The sequence below is a fragment of the Miniopterus natalensis genome, chromosome 3 (assembly GCF_054644295.1).
Source record: "Miniopterus natalensis isolate mMinNat1 chromosome 3, mMinNat1.hap1, whole genome shotgun sequence".
Classification (NCBI taxonomy): Eukaryota; Metazoa; Chordata; class Mammalia; order Chiroptera; family Miniopteridae; genus Miniopterus; species Miniopterus natalensis.
This window is the reverse complement of record NC_142083.1, coordinates 20553023-20571874: the sequence shown is the minus strand read 5'-3', so window position 1 is coordinate 20571874 and position 18852 is coordinate 20553023. Positions and strand designations below refer to the sequence as shown.

At 43.2% G+C, this 18852-nt stretch overlaps 1 protein-coding gene across 3 annotated transcripts in view; it reads left to right on the top strand.

Annotated features, from left to right (window-relative positions):
* The window catches only part of TRIO (trio Rho guanine nucleotide exchange factor), a 301493-nt gene that overhangs the window by 150907 nt on the left and 131734 nt on the right, over positions 1-18852 (top strand). For all 3 annotated transcript variants that reach the window (XM_087815342.1, XM_087815343.1, XM_087815344.1), the window contains exons 10-11: positions 2236-2358; positions 16646-16837. In XM_087815342.1, coding sequence (XP_087671468.1) covers positions 2236-2358; positions 16646-16837 — 315 coding nt within the window. The remainder of the gene's footprint in view (positions 1-2235; positions 2359-16645; positions 16838-18852) is intronic.

Sequence of the window (18852 nt, the reverse complement as noted above, 5' to 3'; positions counted from 1 at the left end):
TAAATTCTTTTCAGTCTTAAAGTATTTTATCCTTGTATTCTGCATGCTGTTGGCCTCCTGCCCAGAGGCACATTCCATTGACTGTATCCTTTCTTTGAGGTTGAGATGTCTTGAAGTTGTCATTGGACATTAATTCAGGAGTGAATTTTAAAATATGTTTTAAAATGTGTACTAAGAGCCTGTGGTTGGCCTTGAAGTCAGGCAGTGAGTGTAGCACCACCTTCTGATGGTCATACTAATACTAAAGGTGTTTCTCTCTCTCTCTGGAAAGAAAAGGAATGTACTAAGCACAGTAGTTAAAAAGCAATGGAAAAGGGGGGGACATCTGTAATACTTTCAACAATAAAAATAAAACTGAAAAAAAGCAGTGGAATCTTTTTAGCTGTGCTACCAAAGCACTCACAATTGGGTGAAAGCCCGCCTTGGGTTGTGGTTTATTGGTGGAGACACACACACACACACACACACACACACACACACACACACACGTGCTGTGTATTTGCTTCTCTGATATTAAGGTGTTTAACCTAGATATCACTGAACACTTGCAGCCCCGCCTGGTTATCACCACTGAACAGGTAAGGAGGCCGCAGCTCAGAAACTATAAGGAACTTTCCCAAGAGCACACAGCTAGACCCTGTGTTTGTGGACAGGGGGGCTGGAAATGAAGGGAGCGGGGAAGGAGAGAGCTTTCAGGAGGACTGGGGGACTGAGTTGGTAAGACAGAATACAAATGGTTCCAGTAAGACTTACTCTGATGGTGTGACCCCAGGTGACTGGTGAGTGGTGGTGTTGACAGAAAGTTTCAGAAGTGAACTATAGTGGAAGGTAAATGTGTAGCTCTGGCCTGAGCACCCACTGCAAGGCGTGGCCTCCATGCCCACTCCACCCTCCCACATGCACATACTTCTGCTCTCAGCTTCTGCTGATTCACCAAGGGTCTTTACAGAGGCCCACCAGAGATTGATTCTGCTTCGCAAGCCATTCTGTTTACTGCAAATGTTGCTAAACCCTGTGCGGGAAGGACCCCCCATGAGACCCTTGGCTTCGGAAGGTCACTGGTTTGGAGCAATGGAGAACAAGGCCCGTTGGCCCTGGACAGGGGGCTCTGGCCCTTATTGCCTCTTCTCTTCTAGATACCTGTCAGCACAGCTGGCTTCTATAGTGCAGGTTACAAAGGGCAAGGGATCCCCTTTGTAGCAATGAACCGTACATCAAGGCCCCTTCTATTTCCCCTTTAGTGGGGTGCTATGGCTGGTCTGCTTCCAGGGTGCCCTCTGGACCACCGTCCTAGCTGTGCCTGCCCAGCTGGTTCTTCAGTCCCAAGTCATTTCGATCCATATGCATAGTTACCATTTTCACTTACATACAAGTTCAAGGCTGCCTTTAGTACTTGAGCAGCATATTAACAACTGTATTTAAATAATATCTTTTAGCTAGTGTTTTTAGTTTTTAGCCAAAGACAGCACTGACTAAGATTTTTGCTAGTTACTTCCCCTCCATCAGAAAGCGACAATATGTATATTTGATGTCATGTAGTGTATTAGTTATTGTGAGCCTTCTCTCCAGTCCAGGAGCCAATGAACTACTCAGTCCCCACTGTGAGCTAAAAGCATCGGGGCACATGCTTTACTTTCACTCTTTCTCTGTAGTGAGTGGATTCAACAGGAACTTAAGTAATTAAATCCATTGGATGTTTAGCTTTCACAACAGCTTAGTTTATAGAATAAATTATTCTCAAAGACCAGGACAGAGGCATTTAAGTGTTTTGTTTTCTTAGGTTTTACTGATATGTTTCAAGTCCTCTAAAGAACAGACAGGAAAACATCGACTTTGTAGTTAAACTTGAATTGCCTGAGTTGTGTAGCTTTGAGCCTCATAAAAAGGTTAAACTGGTCCTGTGTGGCTTGATAACTACTATCATATACTGTCAGTGTTGGTGGCTTGATCATGCATAAAATGAGGTGAGGTTTAAATTAGTTATCATTGCATGTAACATTTATACATAGATTTACACGCTTAAAGTAAGAGCTGATTAAAACTGTGGTGGAAAGCTGATAGAAAATGTAATTTTCACCAGTGTTAGATTAGTATACAAATGCTTTCTTTTTTTCTCTCTTTTGCTTTTATTTTTTAATAGAGTTTTGACAACAACATATATGTTCAGTAGATAGCCCTAAACTGTGAACAAGGCAGGGCATTGTTTCTATGGCATATGACTTGTTTTCTTTGCAGGTGCTGGATTGGATTGAGAACCATGGGGAAGCATTTCTGAGCAAACACACAGGTGTGGGGAAGTCTCTTCATCGCGCCAGAGCTTTGCAGAAACGGCATGAAGATTTTGAAGAAGTAGCACAGGTAAAGCATGGCTTTCATTGTTTCCTCCCATATGTACCTGTGTGCTTGGTTTTCAATCACTGTTTTAGCCACATCTGAGGTGAGCTGGCTTTGGCTACATGTGTTTGAAGGTGACTCAGAGGAGGTGATGCTCAGATTTCAGAGTGAACCTGACATTGCAGAGGCAAAAAGATGATTTGGTCAGTTGACCTTTTTGAAAGATGTGATATTCTTGAAACAGAAAAACATCTTGGATGTTTGTGCCATGTTTATTGTTCCAGTGTCTGTTGACTAGTTTGTGAAATTTCAGTTCATAACCAGAGAATAACAGTCCTTGCAGTTCTCTAATGTTGGGCTGGCTTTTCTTGCCCTTTTCCCAGTTCTTTTAAATGTGTGTGCTTAGGAAACAGGAAGCAGAGGCTATGGTGTGTTCAGACGTGGGATTTGTGCAACTCGAGAGTTGGCCATAACGCTGACTAGCCGTGTGACTTTGGAAGAGTCTCTCAGTGTTTCTCAGGTTAACTTTCTTATCTGAAGAGTAAGGTCCTAGAGAGGAAGTAAATGTGAGAAGAAAGGACCGGGGTCAATAATGAGCACAGATATTGGTAAATATGTCTGTAAATCTCAACCATTGACCATTTAAACAAAAGACAGTGAATTTGATGGGTGGTTACCAATCAGATGGAGCTAAAGCACCAGACCAGTTCTACAACAGGAGGTGGAAAGGTGCTCTGAGGTCGGCAGGAGGTGTGGTTTCTCCTAGGTTTGCAAAATGAGGGGTGTGTGAGCATTTTCAAGTGACCACTATCACTTCCAAGTAAGTATAAAGGGAAAAGAAACATAGAAAATTGGATAACTGAAAACTCACTAGATGGATCTAGTGGAAGGAAAAGAAATGAGAACAACAAAAATCATGATAGAAATTACAAAATAAGATGTAGTAATTTGTCCATAAGTATCAGTAATTACAGTAAACACAAAATAGATTATAGTTGTTAAAAAAAATAAAGATTTATCTGATTGAACACCTTTTAAAAGGACACACCTAAAACATTAATACCCAGGAAGTCTGAAAATATATAAAGTATTAGAAAAAGATCTACCAGGCAAATATAGCAAACAAACAAATAAAAAACTAGTATAGGAATAGTAATATTAAATCAACTTAAAAGCATGAAAACATTAGAAATAGAGTGTTCAGTTATAAGGGGAGAGTGTCAGCATACATCTGATGCTGCGGTCTCAAAATCTATAAAGCAGAAGTGAAGGCAGTAAACCCTGGCTGCTGAGTCGGCAGGTTCTGCCTGACCGAGGGCCAGTCACATCCCTGGTTACTCGGGAGCTGACTGGCTGGAACTATGGGATAACTAAACAAACCGCATAGGCCCTGTTCGGTGAGAATGCCTTCAAAACGTTACCTTCCTTCCACGTCTCCGTATGTGGAGTGAAAATGAGAATCCCAACCTTCCTGCTCCTGAGTCCCAGGAAACAGTAAGAGGTGATCGTGTCCAGCAGCCTCGCCACAGGTGGATGCGGCTGGGTTTTCTTATCTACATTACACGTGGTCTCCCTTCTTACACTCGCTGGAAAATATTTGCCTTCCTCTTATAGCAAATATGTGGAAAATGTGCTTTTATCTCCCCATTATTTTCCTCATAAGATAAGCTACTGCTGTAGCCAATGTAGCTTAAGGAAGGGTGTGAAATTTGGGATTCTATGAGCAGAGACGTCAGGCACCAAAAAACCTAAGAGGCGAGGCTGTCAACAACCCCGCTCTGGAGATGGAGGCTCCTGCCCCACAAAGCACACTCACCCAGCCTATCCTCACTTCCTCGGTGCTCTCAGATATGGAGGATGCGGGTCCACTGAACATCCTCATGTCTGTCCAGCACCCAGCGACCCCCCTCCCTCCAATTCCTGTGCTTCCTTCCATTCTAAATTAGAGAAATTTCTGTGGCTAATCCTGCCCTATGTTTTCCTGGTAAACTTATTTCATGAGGTCTAAGACGATCATCGAAGCTGTCAACCCAGGTTCTCATGGGGACAGCAAGAGTGAGACGAATTTTTTGGTAGGAAACGTCTCTGCCTTAAGGTTTCTAGGGCAAGCCAAGGGCAGCGCCCTGAGCCATGGTCTGCTTCTTACCACTGGTTCAGAGAAAGGCAGGAGCTCACCTCCTCCCTCCGCCCATCCTGAGTTTCAGTTTTTTCCTATCATCTGCTCATTGCCCCTGCGATTCCAAGGGTACCTGGCACACTTTTCCTTAAATTGAAAGGGCTTAAGGCTAAATCTGAGCTGTGCATAAGCCTTAAATGTAAACACCTTTTGCTGATTTGCAAACATCTGTGCCCACTTTCTCCCCCTCTGGCTTTCAAATAATCACCGGTCATGTGTCAGGCATTCTGCCAGACACAGGGGGATAGAGGGGACAAGGGGTGGGTAGACAGGCAGACCCAGACTTCCTCAGTAGGCATGGCCACCTGTCAGAGGGCTTTCCCTGGCAGTTATTGCTGGCTAAGCCAACCCACAAATTAGTAAAATTCAGTTTGGTGACAAAGAAGAGGATGTGAGAGGCAGGCATGGGAGACAACAGGTGGGTTTGTTGGGCAACATGACCGTGTGGCCTTAAAGGCTGGAGTGTGGGCTCTGGGGAGCTGTGTGCAGGCAACCAGCCTCCTCTCTGTGGGCCTCTCTCCTTTGCAGACCCACCATGGGGTGCAGGCTCCTAGCTCTCCACCTCACACCTGACCGTATCTGTATTTTCTGTTTTTCACATCTCAGTGTTCCCTCTCTGTCCGCACTTTCCTTCCCACTGTACTGCCAGGATCTAAGCGCTTCAGTCTGTCCTCCTTTTCCCACAATCTTCGACTTCTCCCACTCTTAGTTCTATTCTTTTTGGTACCAAATATTTACAGACCGTCTCCTCTCTTGAAGAACATCACTTGATACTATATTTTTTTAAGATTCCCAGCTGGTTTCAAAAGAGTGCTCTTCTACCTTTCTCTGTCTGCTTATTGCCCACTGTCACTGGCAGTCTGGCACACAGTGGGCACGCAGTGATTGCCATTGCTCATTGTAGATATTCAAAAGTCTATTACAGTCAAGGTTAAAGACATAGAGAGAATCTTAAAGGCAGCAAGAGAGGGACAGTGCCTACAAGGGAGCTTCATAAGGCTCAGCAGATTTCTCACCAGAAACACTTCAGGCCAGAGGGGACTGGCATAAAGTATTTGAGGTAATGAAAAGCAAGAACCTGCAACCAAGACTGCTCTATGCATCAAGGCTATCATTTAAAATCGAAGGCGAAATAAAGAGCTTCCCAGACAAAAGAAGGCTGAAGGCGTTCAGTACCACGAAACCAGCGTTGCAAGAAATGCTAGAGAGACTACTTTTAGAAGAAGAAGAAACAGAGGGAGAAACATAGGCATAAAGAAAAAAATGACAATAAATACCTATCAACAATAACCTCAAATGTAAGTGGATTAAATGCTCCAATCAAAATACATAGGGTAGCTGAATGGATGAGAAAACATGACCAATATATATGCTGTCTACAGGAGACCCACCTCAGAACAAAAGATTCACATAGGCTGAAAGTGAAGGGATGGAAAAAAAGATTCCATGCAAATGGAAATGAAAAAAAAGTTGGGGTAGCAATATTTATTTCTGACAAAATAGACTTCAAAACAAAAGCCATAAAAGAGACAAAGAAGGTCACTACATAATATTAAAGGGATCAATCCAACAAGAGGATATAACTCTGGTAAACATACAGGCACCCAATATTGGAACACCTAAATATATATATAAAAAAACAACCACCACAAAAACTCTCTTGGTGGACTTTAGGGAGAGATTGACAGCGACACAGTCATAGTACAGGAATTTAACACCCCAGTGTCATCAATGGATAGATCTTACAGATTAAAAAAATCAGTGAGGAAATAGTGACCCTAAACAAGACACGTGTTCTAATGGATTTAATTGACATTTACAGAACATTTCATCCCAAAGCAGCAAAACATGCATTCTTCTCAAGTGCACATCAGATATTCTCAAAGATAGGCCACGTGTTAAGACACAAAATAAGTCTTAACAAATTCAAAAAGATTGAAATCATATCAAGTATTTTCTCAGATCACATTGGCATCAAGGTAGAAATCAACCACAATAAAAAAACTCAAAAAACATTCAAATGCAATGAGGCTAATTAGCATGTTATTAAACAATGAATGGGTTACCTATGAGCTCAAGGAAAAAATAAAAAATTACCTGGAAACAAATGAAAATGAACACACAACAGCCCCAAATCTATGGGACACAATGAAAGCAGCCCTGAGAGGGAAGTTCCTAGCATTATAGGCCTACCTCAAGAAACAAGAAAAAGCTCAAGTAAACAATCTAACCCTACACCTAAAAGAATTAGAGAAAGAACAACAGAAAAAGCCCAGAGTAAGTAGAAGAAAAGTAGAAGAAAGGGAATAATAAAGATCAGAGCAGAAATAAATGACACAGAAAAAAAATCAATAAAAATCAGTGAAACCAAAAGCTGGTTCTTCCAAAAGTTAAACAAGACTGATAGATAAACCTTTAACCAGACTTATCAAGAAATAAAGAGAGCCTGGCTGGGCGTGGCTCAGCGGTTGAGCATTGACCTAGGATCCAGGAGAGTGCTATTCGATTCCCAGTCAGGGCACATACTTGGGTTGCGGGCTCGATCCCCATTTGGGGGCGTGCAGGAGGCAGCCGATCAATGACTCTCTCATCACTGATGTTTCTCTCTCTCCCCCTCTCCCTTCCTCTCTCTGAAATCAATAAAGATATATATTTTAAAAAAAACAAAAAACAGAGAATCTAAATAAATAAAGTCAGAAGTGAAAGAAGTAACAAATGACATCACAGAAATACAAAGGATTTATTAGGAACAAGTATATGCCAACAAATGGGACAACTTGGGCGAAATGGACAAATTCCTAGAAAAATGCATTCTTCTAACACTCTATCAGGAAGAATCAGAAAACCTGAATAGACCAATAATAACTAATGAAATTAAAGCAGTAATAAAAAAAAACTCCCAGCAAACAAAAGTCCTAGACCTGATGGCTTCACAGGGGAATTTTAACAAACATTCAGAGAACTAACGCCTATCCTCCTCAAACTATTCCAAAAGATTCAAAAGGAGGGAAGACTTTCAAGTTCTTTTTACGAGGCCAGCATTACCCTAATTTGAAAACCAGGTGACACTTCAAAGAAAAAAAATTAAAGGCCAATATCCCTGGTGAACATAGATGCTAAAATCCTCAAAAAAATATTAGCAAATCAGATCCAGCAATACATTGAAAAGATGATGCACCATGATCAAATAAGGTTTATTCTGGGGATGCAAGGCCAGTACAATATTCGCCAATCGATAAATGTGATACATCACAAGCAAAATGAAAGATAAAAATCACATGATCATATCAATGGATGCAGAACAAGCATTCCATAAAGTCCAGCACCCATTTATAATAAAAATGCTCACCAAAGTGGGAATAGAAGGGTTATACCTCAACATAATAAAGGCCATATATGCAAAACCTATAGCTGAGATCATACTCAATAGACATAAACTAAGCTTTTCTCTTAATATCAGGAAGAAGACAGGGATGTCTGCTTTCACCACTCTTATTCAGAATAGTACTGAAAGCCCGAGCCACAGCGATCAGAAAAGAAGAAGAAATAAAAGGCATCCAAATTGCAAACGAGGAAGTAACACTGTCATCCTTTGCAGATGATGTGATGTTGTATACAGAAAATGCTAAAGAGTCGACCAAAAAACTACTAGGTCTAATAAATGAATTCAGCAAATTAGCAGGACACAAAATCAATATCCAGAAATCTGTGGCATTTCTATACACCAATAATGAACTATCAGAAGTAGAAACTAAGAAAACCCCATTTACTATTACAATAACAAACTAAAAAGGTACCTAGGAATAAATTTAACCAAGGAGGTAAAAGACCTATATTCGGAAAACTATTAAGACATTGAAGAAAAAAATTGAGGAAGATACAAACAAGTGGAAGCATATACCGTGTTCATGGATTGGAAGAATTAACGTCATTACTACCCAAAGCAATCTGTAGATTCAATGCAATTACCTATTAAAAGACCAGTGGCTTATTTCACATCTAGAAAAAATATTTCAAAAATTTATATGGAACCAAACAAGACCCCAAGTAGCCTCAGCAATCTTGAGAAAGCAGAACAAAGTTGGAGGGATCATAATACTGGATATCAAACTATACTACAAGGCCGTTGTAATAAGAATAGCCTGGTACTGGCATAATAATATAGATCAATAGAACAGAATAGAGAGCCCAAAAATCAACTCACACCTCTGTGGTCAATTCATATTTGACAAAGGAGGCAAGAGTATACAATGGGATAAAGACAGTCTATTCAATAAATGATGCTGGGAAAATTGGACAGATACATGCATAAAGATGAAACTAGGCCACCACCTTACACCCTACACAAGAATAAACTCAAAAGGGATAAAAGACCTAAATGTAAGTCATGAAACCATAAAAATCCTAGAAGAAGACAGGAAGTAAAATATCAGGCATCTCTCATATCAGTATTTTTGCCAATATATGTCCTAGGACAAGGGAAACAAAGGGAAAAATAAACAAATGGACTACATCAAACTAAAAAGCTCCTGCACAACAAAAGAAACCATCAACAAAATGAAAAGGAAACCCACTTTATGGGAGAATATATTATCCAATGATACAACTGATAAGTGCTTAATTTCCAAAGTATATGAAAAACTTACACAACTCAACAACAGGAAGACAACCCAATTATAAAATGGGCAAAGGACCTAAATAGACACTTCTCCAAAGAGGACATATAAATGGCCAAGAGACATATGAAAAAGTACTCAACATCACTAATCATCAGAGAGATGATGCAAATTAAAACCACAATGAGGTATCACTTCACACCTGTCAGAATGGCTCCATCAACAAATTAACATAGATTAAGTGCTGCAAGGGTGTGGAGAAAGGGGAACCTAGTACACTGCTGGTGGGATTGCAGACTGATACAGCCACTATGGAAAGCAGTATGGATTTTCATCAGAAAATTAAAAATGGAACTGCCTTTTGACCCAGTGATCCCACTTCTAGAAATATGTCCTAAGAATCCCCAAACACCAATCAGAAAGAATATATGCACCCCTGTGTTCATAGCAGCGTTATTTACAATAGCCACTTGGAATCAGCCCAAGTGCCCATCAGGAGATGAGTGGATAAAAAAGTTGTGGTATATTTATACAATGGAATACTACGTAGCTGTGAAAAGAAAGGAACTCTTACCTTTTGCAACAACATGGCTGGACCTGGAGATAATAATGCTAAGTGAAATAAGACAGTCAGAGAAAGAGAAATACATATGATCTCACTTATATGTTGAATCTAATGAATAAAATAAACTGACAAAATAGAACCAGAGTCACGGATGGATGGGTGGTACAGTATGACATGTCAGAAGGGAGCTGTGGGGTGCAGATGGCACGAAAGGTGAAGAGAATAGCTAAAGAACATGTATACATAACCCATGGACATAGATACCAATGTGGTCAAGGCCAGGGGAAGGGGAGGGTGAGCTGAGGGGGGAGGGGGTAAAGGGAGGTGTAAATGAAGGACATCTGTGATAATGTCAGCAATTAAAAAGTTGACCCAGCTGCTCATATAACTTCCCTCCGCTCGATTCAGAGGGAAAATCCTTTCTGTCCATAAACGTGGCGACCTCCTGTTGTGTGAGAGGCCCCAGACATCACTGATGGAGCTCCAGAATCTCCTCACTCCAGCGTGTGCATGCAGGCCTTGTACATCACAGAGAACACCCTGAACCACTTCAGGCTGGTTCTAGAAGGCGCTGGCTGTGCCTCAGCATTCACCAGTAGGCCGGATAGGTAGAGGGACCGCCCTCTATGACAGGAACTAGCCACAATGAAGTAAGGTGGGGAGGGACCATACGACCTGAAAAAGTAGGGTGGACTTCTCTGTAGCCCCTCCCCCTTGTTTAATAAAGATGGGATGGGGGTAGGAGGGAGAGGATAGCATTTTAAGCCAGGAGAGATCTGGGCTGTAAGGTGGCTCCATTAGGAGCCTGGCTTTATTAAGACCATGTGCTGTAGATTTGGTCTAGACAGACAGTGGCCTCAGTATTGAGTGACACTACACTTGGGTTTGTGGCTTCATTCGTTGACAGCTCTCTAGCTCGACCCAAAACAAATTATAATGAAGGGATTATGGCAGAGATCTAAGTTCATATTTTAGATTTATATTGTATGTTTTTTACAATATAGCCTTTAATGACACCTTAAAACTGGAAACAGGTACTGGAGTGTTTAATAAGGAGCTTATTTCATTTTCTGAAACATCTTCACAAAGGTAAAGCAAATTTTGGGTTTAGGGAGAAGAAGGTCCTCTCATAGTTAAGTTTAAAGTTGATTAGCTTGGTTCTTGCCATTGTGTTTTGAAGAGTCCTTTGTAAAATATATTGTAAATTGTTTTTAGTTTAGAAATCTTGAATTAGCAGTTTATTTAATACATTATTTAATAGTCAGCTTCTTCAAAGTAGTGAGTTGTAACATGATGAAGTAGCACAACAGGTTCAGAAAGGAAGTGGTGAAAGTCTTATGGTTGAATTCATTTAAAATGTACTAAATATAGATTTATTACATAAAACAATGCTAGTGTTCTGGGAAGGAGGAACCTGAAAGGATCCTCCTCTTTGCTTGGTGGAAGTGAGCACAATTGGGCACAACTTCTGCAGGTCCCAAGCCTCCCTGCAGTCCGGGCTTCAAGCTTTGTTTCCAAGCTGTAGCCACACAAGGAAGAACTTGCTTCATTTTTGCACCAAGTTTTGCAGAGCCAAGGGCCTCCCGCTCTGATCTGAAGACCAGTCCTTCTTTGTTTGGTACTGTGGTTGTGAGTAGCTATATCCTATTGAATGAATTCATGCTAATGAATTATAGAGTGTGGCATACGCAGCCATGTTGAATTTTCATGCAGGAGCTTTAAGAAAGAGATTCAGGATGCTTTCCACGTGAGGCTTTTTGCAGATGACTGCCGGAAAGGAAGCTGCTCTCTGAGCGTCGTCTTCTAAATAGTTGTCCACGTTGGTGTTCCCTTTTAGATGGAAAAATCAATGAATGCAAAGGCCAGTAAAGCCCAGAGAACTCTGGTTCAAGGGAGACAGATTTTGAGGGCACAGATTTCCCTTATACAATTGATTAGTACATCTCTGGCATAGCATCTCCCCATAGCTGCCTACTCTGCAAGTGCCTCCACGGCCTTCTGTCCTGTCGGGTTCAAATTACCTTCCAGAGACATGACCTGTCAGGAAGTTATTCCCCGTGAAGCCATTTCTGTCAACAGCATTTTATATGCGCCACGTAATTACCTTGTCTTCCAGGATAAAGAAGTGTGGGATTTAGAAAGCAGGAAACCTTACTTACCTTCATTCTAGATTTTCAGAAGATAAGCAGGCTACACGGCTCGGAGGTGGTGTGACACTGTTCCATTTTATTGAGAGTCAACATAATTTTTTATACTTTCTTTTTTGGCTACAATTATATTTCCGTGGTTAGCAAAGCAGGAAAATAATAGTACAAGTTTCGATTTCATCAGAACAGAACAATTTTTACTTTTATTTTTTAGAATAGAGGAGAAAGGAAAAATCAGTGATCTATAAAGTGATAGATGTGGCTTTGTCTGCAGCAGCAATATATTAGCTTGTGAGACAGATATTTTATATAATATTTGCCTGTGGTTACTACTTCTTATGGTTATATTTTAACTATGGACCTATTCATAAGCTATTATATTCTTCTTGCCATTTTCTTCTAAGAAAAGAGTGCCTTTTGCCATAGCTATGGATTAACTGCTTAAGAATGCTTTGCTTTTGTTCCTTTGGGAGCGAGCACCGGCGTGGCCGCTGCCTTGCCACGCGTTTCAGGAAGGGCAGGTTCTCCTGCTGAACATGCCTTCCGTTTACATTAACTGTTCTGATACCGCTCTCACTGTAAGCACCTGTGTAAGGCAGAGGAGGGGCTGGTGGCCTTTCCATACTGGTCGCCCCTTCAGGGGGATGCCACAATCTGCCATTTAGTCTATGTGCTACCCAGGGGGGTCCTTGTACAGCAGGTGAGGGGCGATGGCCTTTTCCTGTCCTCGACTAACCCTGCAACCATAGGCGGAGGCACTTGAGTATCCGCGGCTGCGTGAGCTCAGCTTTCCCTACTTCCTCCATGAATTCCTTACTGGGGGCGCCAGGGGGAATTTTCTTAGCTACTTCTAATAACAATTTGTTAAAGCATCCGGCACATGTGATAGTGACTGGACTTGGGGAAATCGGGATTTCTTCAGAAGTGAGAACATCGTTTACCATTCCCAGGTTACTTATTGATTTCACAACCCAAAATCCCCCTCCAAGGAGGAGAAGAGATATTCCCATTAAGCCCATTACTCCCACCCACATGCCACGTGCTGTGCCCAGAAGATGCCTTCCGTGAAGCTTCCTCTCCACGTCTGGACCTTGTCAGACGACATGGTTGGGAGAGGACACTGCAGCTGCTCTAACTCCCTGGTCCAGCTTTTGTCAGGAGGATGCCATGTGGTCAGCAGGCAGATATATAGTATGCTTCTACATTTTTAGCAAGGCCTAAGTTCAGGCCTTGAAATGCTTGGGTTTTTCTCCTGCCCTATTTTTTTCTAAGCTCAAGAAAACCCATCTTTTCCACCATAGCCTCTGGCCATTTTGGGGCTTTAGCTCCCAAGGATGTAGAGAGAGGAAGGTCTGATCCGCCTTTGAAAAGCACTGTTTCCTGACTCCTAGCAATTATGCAATTTTAATATGCTTCTTAAGAAAAGAGGAAGCCATTTGGGCCCCACCCTGACCGGGTACTTACTTATCTCCTTAGTCTTTTTCTGAAGTGATAATTACTCCACTCACAGATACAGAACTGGCCTGGAGAGATGCCCCCAGGGACAGGACGGCAGGTAGGAGAGCAGAGAAGTCTAGGCTCCTACTTCAGACTCTGAAATGGGCTTTCTTAGCTGACACCCCTCCTCTCTTTAAGTCTAATGTAAGTGACTAAATTGTCCCTGATAAGAGGAACCCTGGCCTAGCATTTGTTGTTTGAATAATCCCATCTCCCCTCATTGACTTGGGTGAGTTACTCCACCTCTCTGTGCCTCTGTTTCCTCACATGTGAAATGGGGTGACCTAGTGTCCACATTATAGGGCCGTTTGTGGGGCACAGAGTAAGTGCTCCAAAGTTGGCATTTGTGGCCTGTATGTTTATTAACACATGGAGATCTCTTGGCTAAAGGATGGAGGGTAGGTGCTATTCGTGTAAAGTGTGGCCTTGGGCTCCAGAGAGGCCAGGTGCTGACATTGACCCCAGCAGCCCTGATGCTGTGTGCCCAGGGAAGACCATTGAACCCTCTGTGCTGGCTCATTTCTTCAAGGGTAGAATGAGAAGTGGGACTAAATGAATGCTATTTAGTGTCCCAGATAATCTGGACATGCACTTGTTCCTTTGGGACACTGATTGTTGCAAACGCCTTTACCTGCTGTCAAAGAGGGTGGCACGCTTTCAGAAGTGTAATGTTTAGCTGTTGGTTGGGAGGCACTGTCACCTGAAGATCCACATGAGGGGTCAGCGACTTTATGGCCATAGTGACAATCAACAAGAAGACAGGGTTCTGCTCTTTAAAAGTGTGTGTGTACAGCATAGCGCGTGATACACCGTGAGCTGTGCCTCTGCCCAGAGGAGCAGAGCATGGTACCTGGATGAGGTCCTGCAGTGGGGAACGTGGATCCCCATAAACCCATCATCTCTGAAAGTCATCTCCTGTTGCAGCCTCTTGTGATCGGAGAACCTCTATGGGCAGCATGCATGCAGAGCCTCTAGCAGGAGCTCTTGATGCTAATAGCTGACCATCCCTGGGAGAGCCTGCTCTGTGCCCAGAGGCCACTCCCAGTGGCCCGAGTGCTAGCATCTCAGGAGGGAAGGGCTAGGTGTGTACACAAACATATTTTTAAATAAGCTTTTTTAGACCAGTTCTAGATTTACAGAAAAATTGTGAGGATGACATAGAGTTCCCATACCTGTCCCCAGTCTCCCTGGTTATTACCATCTTTCTCAGCATGGTATCTTTGTTACAATTAATGACCCAGTATTGATGTATTATTAACTGAAGTCTATACTTTGTTCAGATTTGCTCGGTTTTTCTCCTACTCCAGGATCCCATATTCTATGCAGTTGTCTTGTGCCTCAGGTTCCTGTGGGCTCCCACAGTTTCTGTCATTACTCTTGTTGGTAGTGGCAGTCATGCTTTTCCTCTTCATTACTATATTAGAGTAATCCTAATTCACTGGTTAACTCCTCCCTCCTTCATCAGTCAGGCGGGCTGATCCATCCTGTCTCTAGCCTGAGGCTCAGGGTCACAGGGTCAGTGACACACCTGGTATTAGAGTCTTCCTCCTGTCCCTCTGCATCTACAAGGTGGTTTGATAATCTTCGTGGAGGGCTTCTTGTTGTCTCAGTCATCGTTGACAGGTTGCCAGACCGTGCCATGGAGGATGTGCAGGGCCATAAGGAATTGCACAGGGCAGAGGGGGGGCATTTATAAAACATACTTTTGTTCTTACAAAGCTCTGAAGTGGGCAGTTTCACTGTTTCTGCTTTATGTAGGAATTATTATAACTTAGCTTCTAACTATGTCACAGAATATATAAAACTCAATATATATAAAACAGTGCTTTTATAAGTTCTGCTGTTAGATTGGGAACTGACTGTGCTTTTCAAATTATTTCAAATAATTTGATTCCAAAGAACATGTAAAAATGTACACAGGCGGTTTCCAAGTCTGGCCATAATTAGTAGATTTTAAGGGATTCTTTGACATCTCTTCCATCATTTATTTCTAAAAAGAATTGTGAGAGATCCTTTGTTAACAGTGCAGAGTATTCCCATGAGACTTTGGATAGTACTAAAAATGAAAAGACCCCCTAAAAATGGTTTTTCAGATCGACAGGGAGGAGGAGGTGACCGGAACCCTGCGTTACAGCACTGCGTGAACAGAGCTAGATGTTGAGGAGCCCCAGGTGCTGACGAGCCCGGGGCGGTACACACAGGCTCAGAGTCCCCATCTACCACCTGCCAGCCATGTCCCTGAGCCCAGTGGCTGCCCACAGCCCTCAGTTTCCTTACCTATAAGAGGGCTGCGGTTGGGGTTGGACAGCTCTGGCAAGAGTGGCACTCATTTCTGATGCACAGTAAGCGTTGGTGACTGGGACACATGAGGATGGGGATGGGAAGGGCAGACCGACATTTAGCTGGTCTTCATCATCCCTGTAGGCTCTGGTGACACCGCCGCCTGCCCAGGAATGACTGTCCCCAGCCCCACACTGCTGCACTGGGTGCACTTGCTCTGTACCTGTGTGTCGTTATCACTGTGGAGACCACCTTACACCTGTCATGCTGTGTACTACATCTATTTAAAATGTTTTAAACTTGCAGAAAAGTAGGAAGTATAGCACAAAGAACTTACTTCCCCTGAACCAGCTACTTGCGTGTGTATTTTGTATTTAAAAGGACATTCTGCTGTACAACCACAATCCCACCATCAAAATCAGGAAATTAATGCTGATTCCTCACGACCTTCCAACCCTCAGAGCCCACGAGGTCCTTCACAGCTGGAGGAGTCAGTGCAGAATCACCCGAGACCTTTAGCAAGAATTAAAACTGGAGTAATTTTCAGAGTGGTTTAGACACCAGTTTACTTTCACTTCAAACTCTTTTAAACTCTGGCTACTTTATAGCCTTATAGTTACTTCTTTTTTCTCAGAAAAATGTGCCAATACTTAGAAACATGTGACAAGGGGCAGCAACATTTGCCAGTGTGTAAGTTAGTCTATTCACCTGCACTTGGAATAATCATAAGTGGTCCATCATAGTGAAAGACACAAAACTGGAACTCGCCAGGGTCACAGAACTGGGAGGAAAAGTGAAGCGGGCACTGTGGCTCCTGCTATCTCCTGGCTGTGCAGTCGCAAAAAGCTCAGCGCCCTGGGTGATAGGGCTGCTGATAGGGATGTAGTGGACTGAAGTCAACTTTCCGTTGGGTGTTTCTGTGTGACTCACAGAAACGATCAGGAGCGACTGACCGCGGCTGTGTCATGGCTCCCGGCCTGCCCGGTTTGTGATGTTCACCTTGTGTTTCCTTGGCTCTTCTCTTGTGCAGAATACATACACCAACGCGGACAAATTACTGGAAGCCGCAGAGCAGCTGGCGCAGACGGGGGAATGTGACCCCGAAGAGATTTATCAGGCTGCCCATCAGCTCGAAGACCGGATACAGGATTTCGTGCGGCGTGTCGAGCAGCGGAAGATCCTGCTGGACATGTCAGTGTCCTTTCACACGCACGTGAAGGAGGTAAGACACTGGGAGATGGAGATGCAGCCTGTGACTGCAGGGGTCTTTGAAGGCGAGTGTGATGTGAGCAAGTGGACCAGAGGTGGGCGGTGATCACGGTCAGCCTGCCCCCCCCGCTGGGCAGTCGGCGTGGACGGGGACGGAGCTGGCCTCCCTGCAGGCCTGCCTTGCAGCACGGGCGCCTGCATGCCTTGTATCTGTCAGGGCTGGGCCCGTGAGGGCTGGGGTTGGGGAGAGGTGTGGATTAGGAGGTGAGCTGAAGGAGATCCCCTTAACTTGGAGAGGCGGTGAGCACCCGTTTTAGCATAAATAGACGGCGTGCACATTGTGGTCAGAGCTGTTGGGTTTCCCTTCTGTGTGTGAGCCAGTCATGTGGTTCTAGTTACAGTTGCCTTCTGATTTTATCACTGTGTGGCTACTCTCAGATACTAATAAAAGTGAATTTTACAGAATACTGAATGTACCAAAGACATCAGCGTTAATTAAGGCCGAATTGGCTTTGGTGATGTCTGCTCGGTGTTAGCTCAGCAGTTCTCTTTAAGAATCACACCTGGAAGAAGGTGGGTGCTTGTAAGTCTTGTCGCAGACCAAGCACTTTGATTCAGTGTGTCAAGATCTCTGGATTCTTTACTCTCTCACCCCAGAGGACAGAGCACAGAACAATTCTTTCCGAGAAGAGAGAGAAGAGCAAATTTTTTCACAAAGCTGGCAGATATTTTATACCTTGAGGTTGCATGCAGAAGGCGGTTGATGGAGGCGTCAGCCTCAGTTTCACCCTTAAACTTGGATTGGAAGTTTTCCAGGACCCCTTTCTCTCTTTTTTCTCTGAAAGGAATTCATGAGATTCTTAACCTCCTCTTAGAAGATGAAGAGCGGTGCTCTGCCTTTTCAAAACATGTTTTTAAAATAGTATTTGAGCCCAGCCAGGCATGGCTCAGCGGTTGAGCGTTGACCTAGGATCCAGGCGATCAGGGTTCGATTCCCGGTCAGGGCACATGCCCGGGTTGCGGGCTGCAGCCGATCAGTGGTTCTCTCATCATTGACGTTTCTATCTCTCTCTCTCCCTCTCTCTTCCTCACTCTGAAATCAATAAAAAAGAGAAAAAAAAATAGTATTTGACAGCACTCTTGATCAGTCTCGTATAAATTTAGAGTTTATTTCAGGGGAACTCTCAGTATCCTGCATTTGTTATCCACCCCTCATCTCTCTGTGCCCTTTGGTATTGCTGGTGGCATTTTATTCACATCAGCTCTGATTCTCTTTACCCTTTGTTACCTGTCCTTGTTCCTTCGACTGCATTTCCTGCTGCTCACTCATTCACTCACTTGCTCATTCCAAAGTGTCTCCTGAGCCCACTCTAATCCAGGAGGTGAATGACGTGGAACACATACTTCTGCTTTTGTGTATGTCGTGTTTTAGACATTGGTTTGTTTCTCTCGGTAGGTGGAACTTAAAGTCCTTGAAGACCAGAACTGTCTCACTTACTTTTGTACCCACTGCTTAGCCTCCCCACCAAGCTCAGCAGATCCTCAGTCATTTGTGGAATAACGATGTTTATTTCTAGCATATGTCCTGAGATTTAATGATAGAGGGACATATTTCCATTTTCAAATATAGCAAAAGCATAATTATTTCCATCCACTTGTACTTATTCAACTTCCTTCTCAAAATTGGGTCCTGAGTTAATGAGTAATTACCTTTGAAATTTGTGGGTTATTTGAGGCCACCAGGTGGTCACATTGAGTTGTCTGCCAGGGTTTATTTCTGGAGTTTATTCAGTGGCCCTGAATTGGTTTTTGTTCACTTGATTCCCAGAACCCATGATTTCCCAGGAAAGATTGTTCTCGTTTGGATCGGGCTACAGTTCTTGCTGGGCTTAAGTAAAGGAGCCTTTTGGTTCTGCTTCTGCAAACTTACACACTGAACTGGGGCAAGTTTTTGTTTGGGGTGATGCTTGGGAAAAGAACCTTTCATTTTACTCAGAAGTCAAAAATAAAGGCCTCCTGGCCACCTGG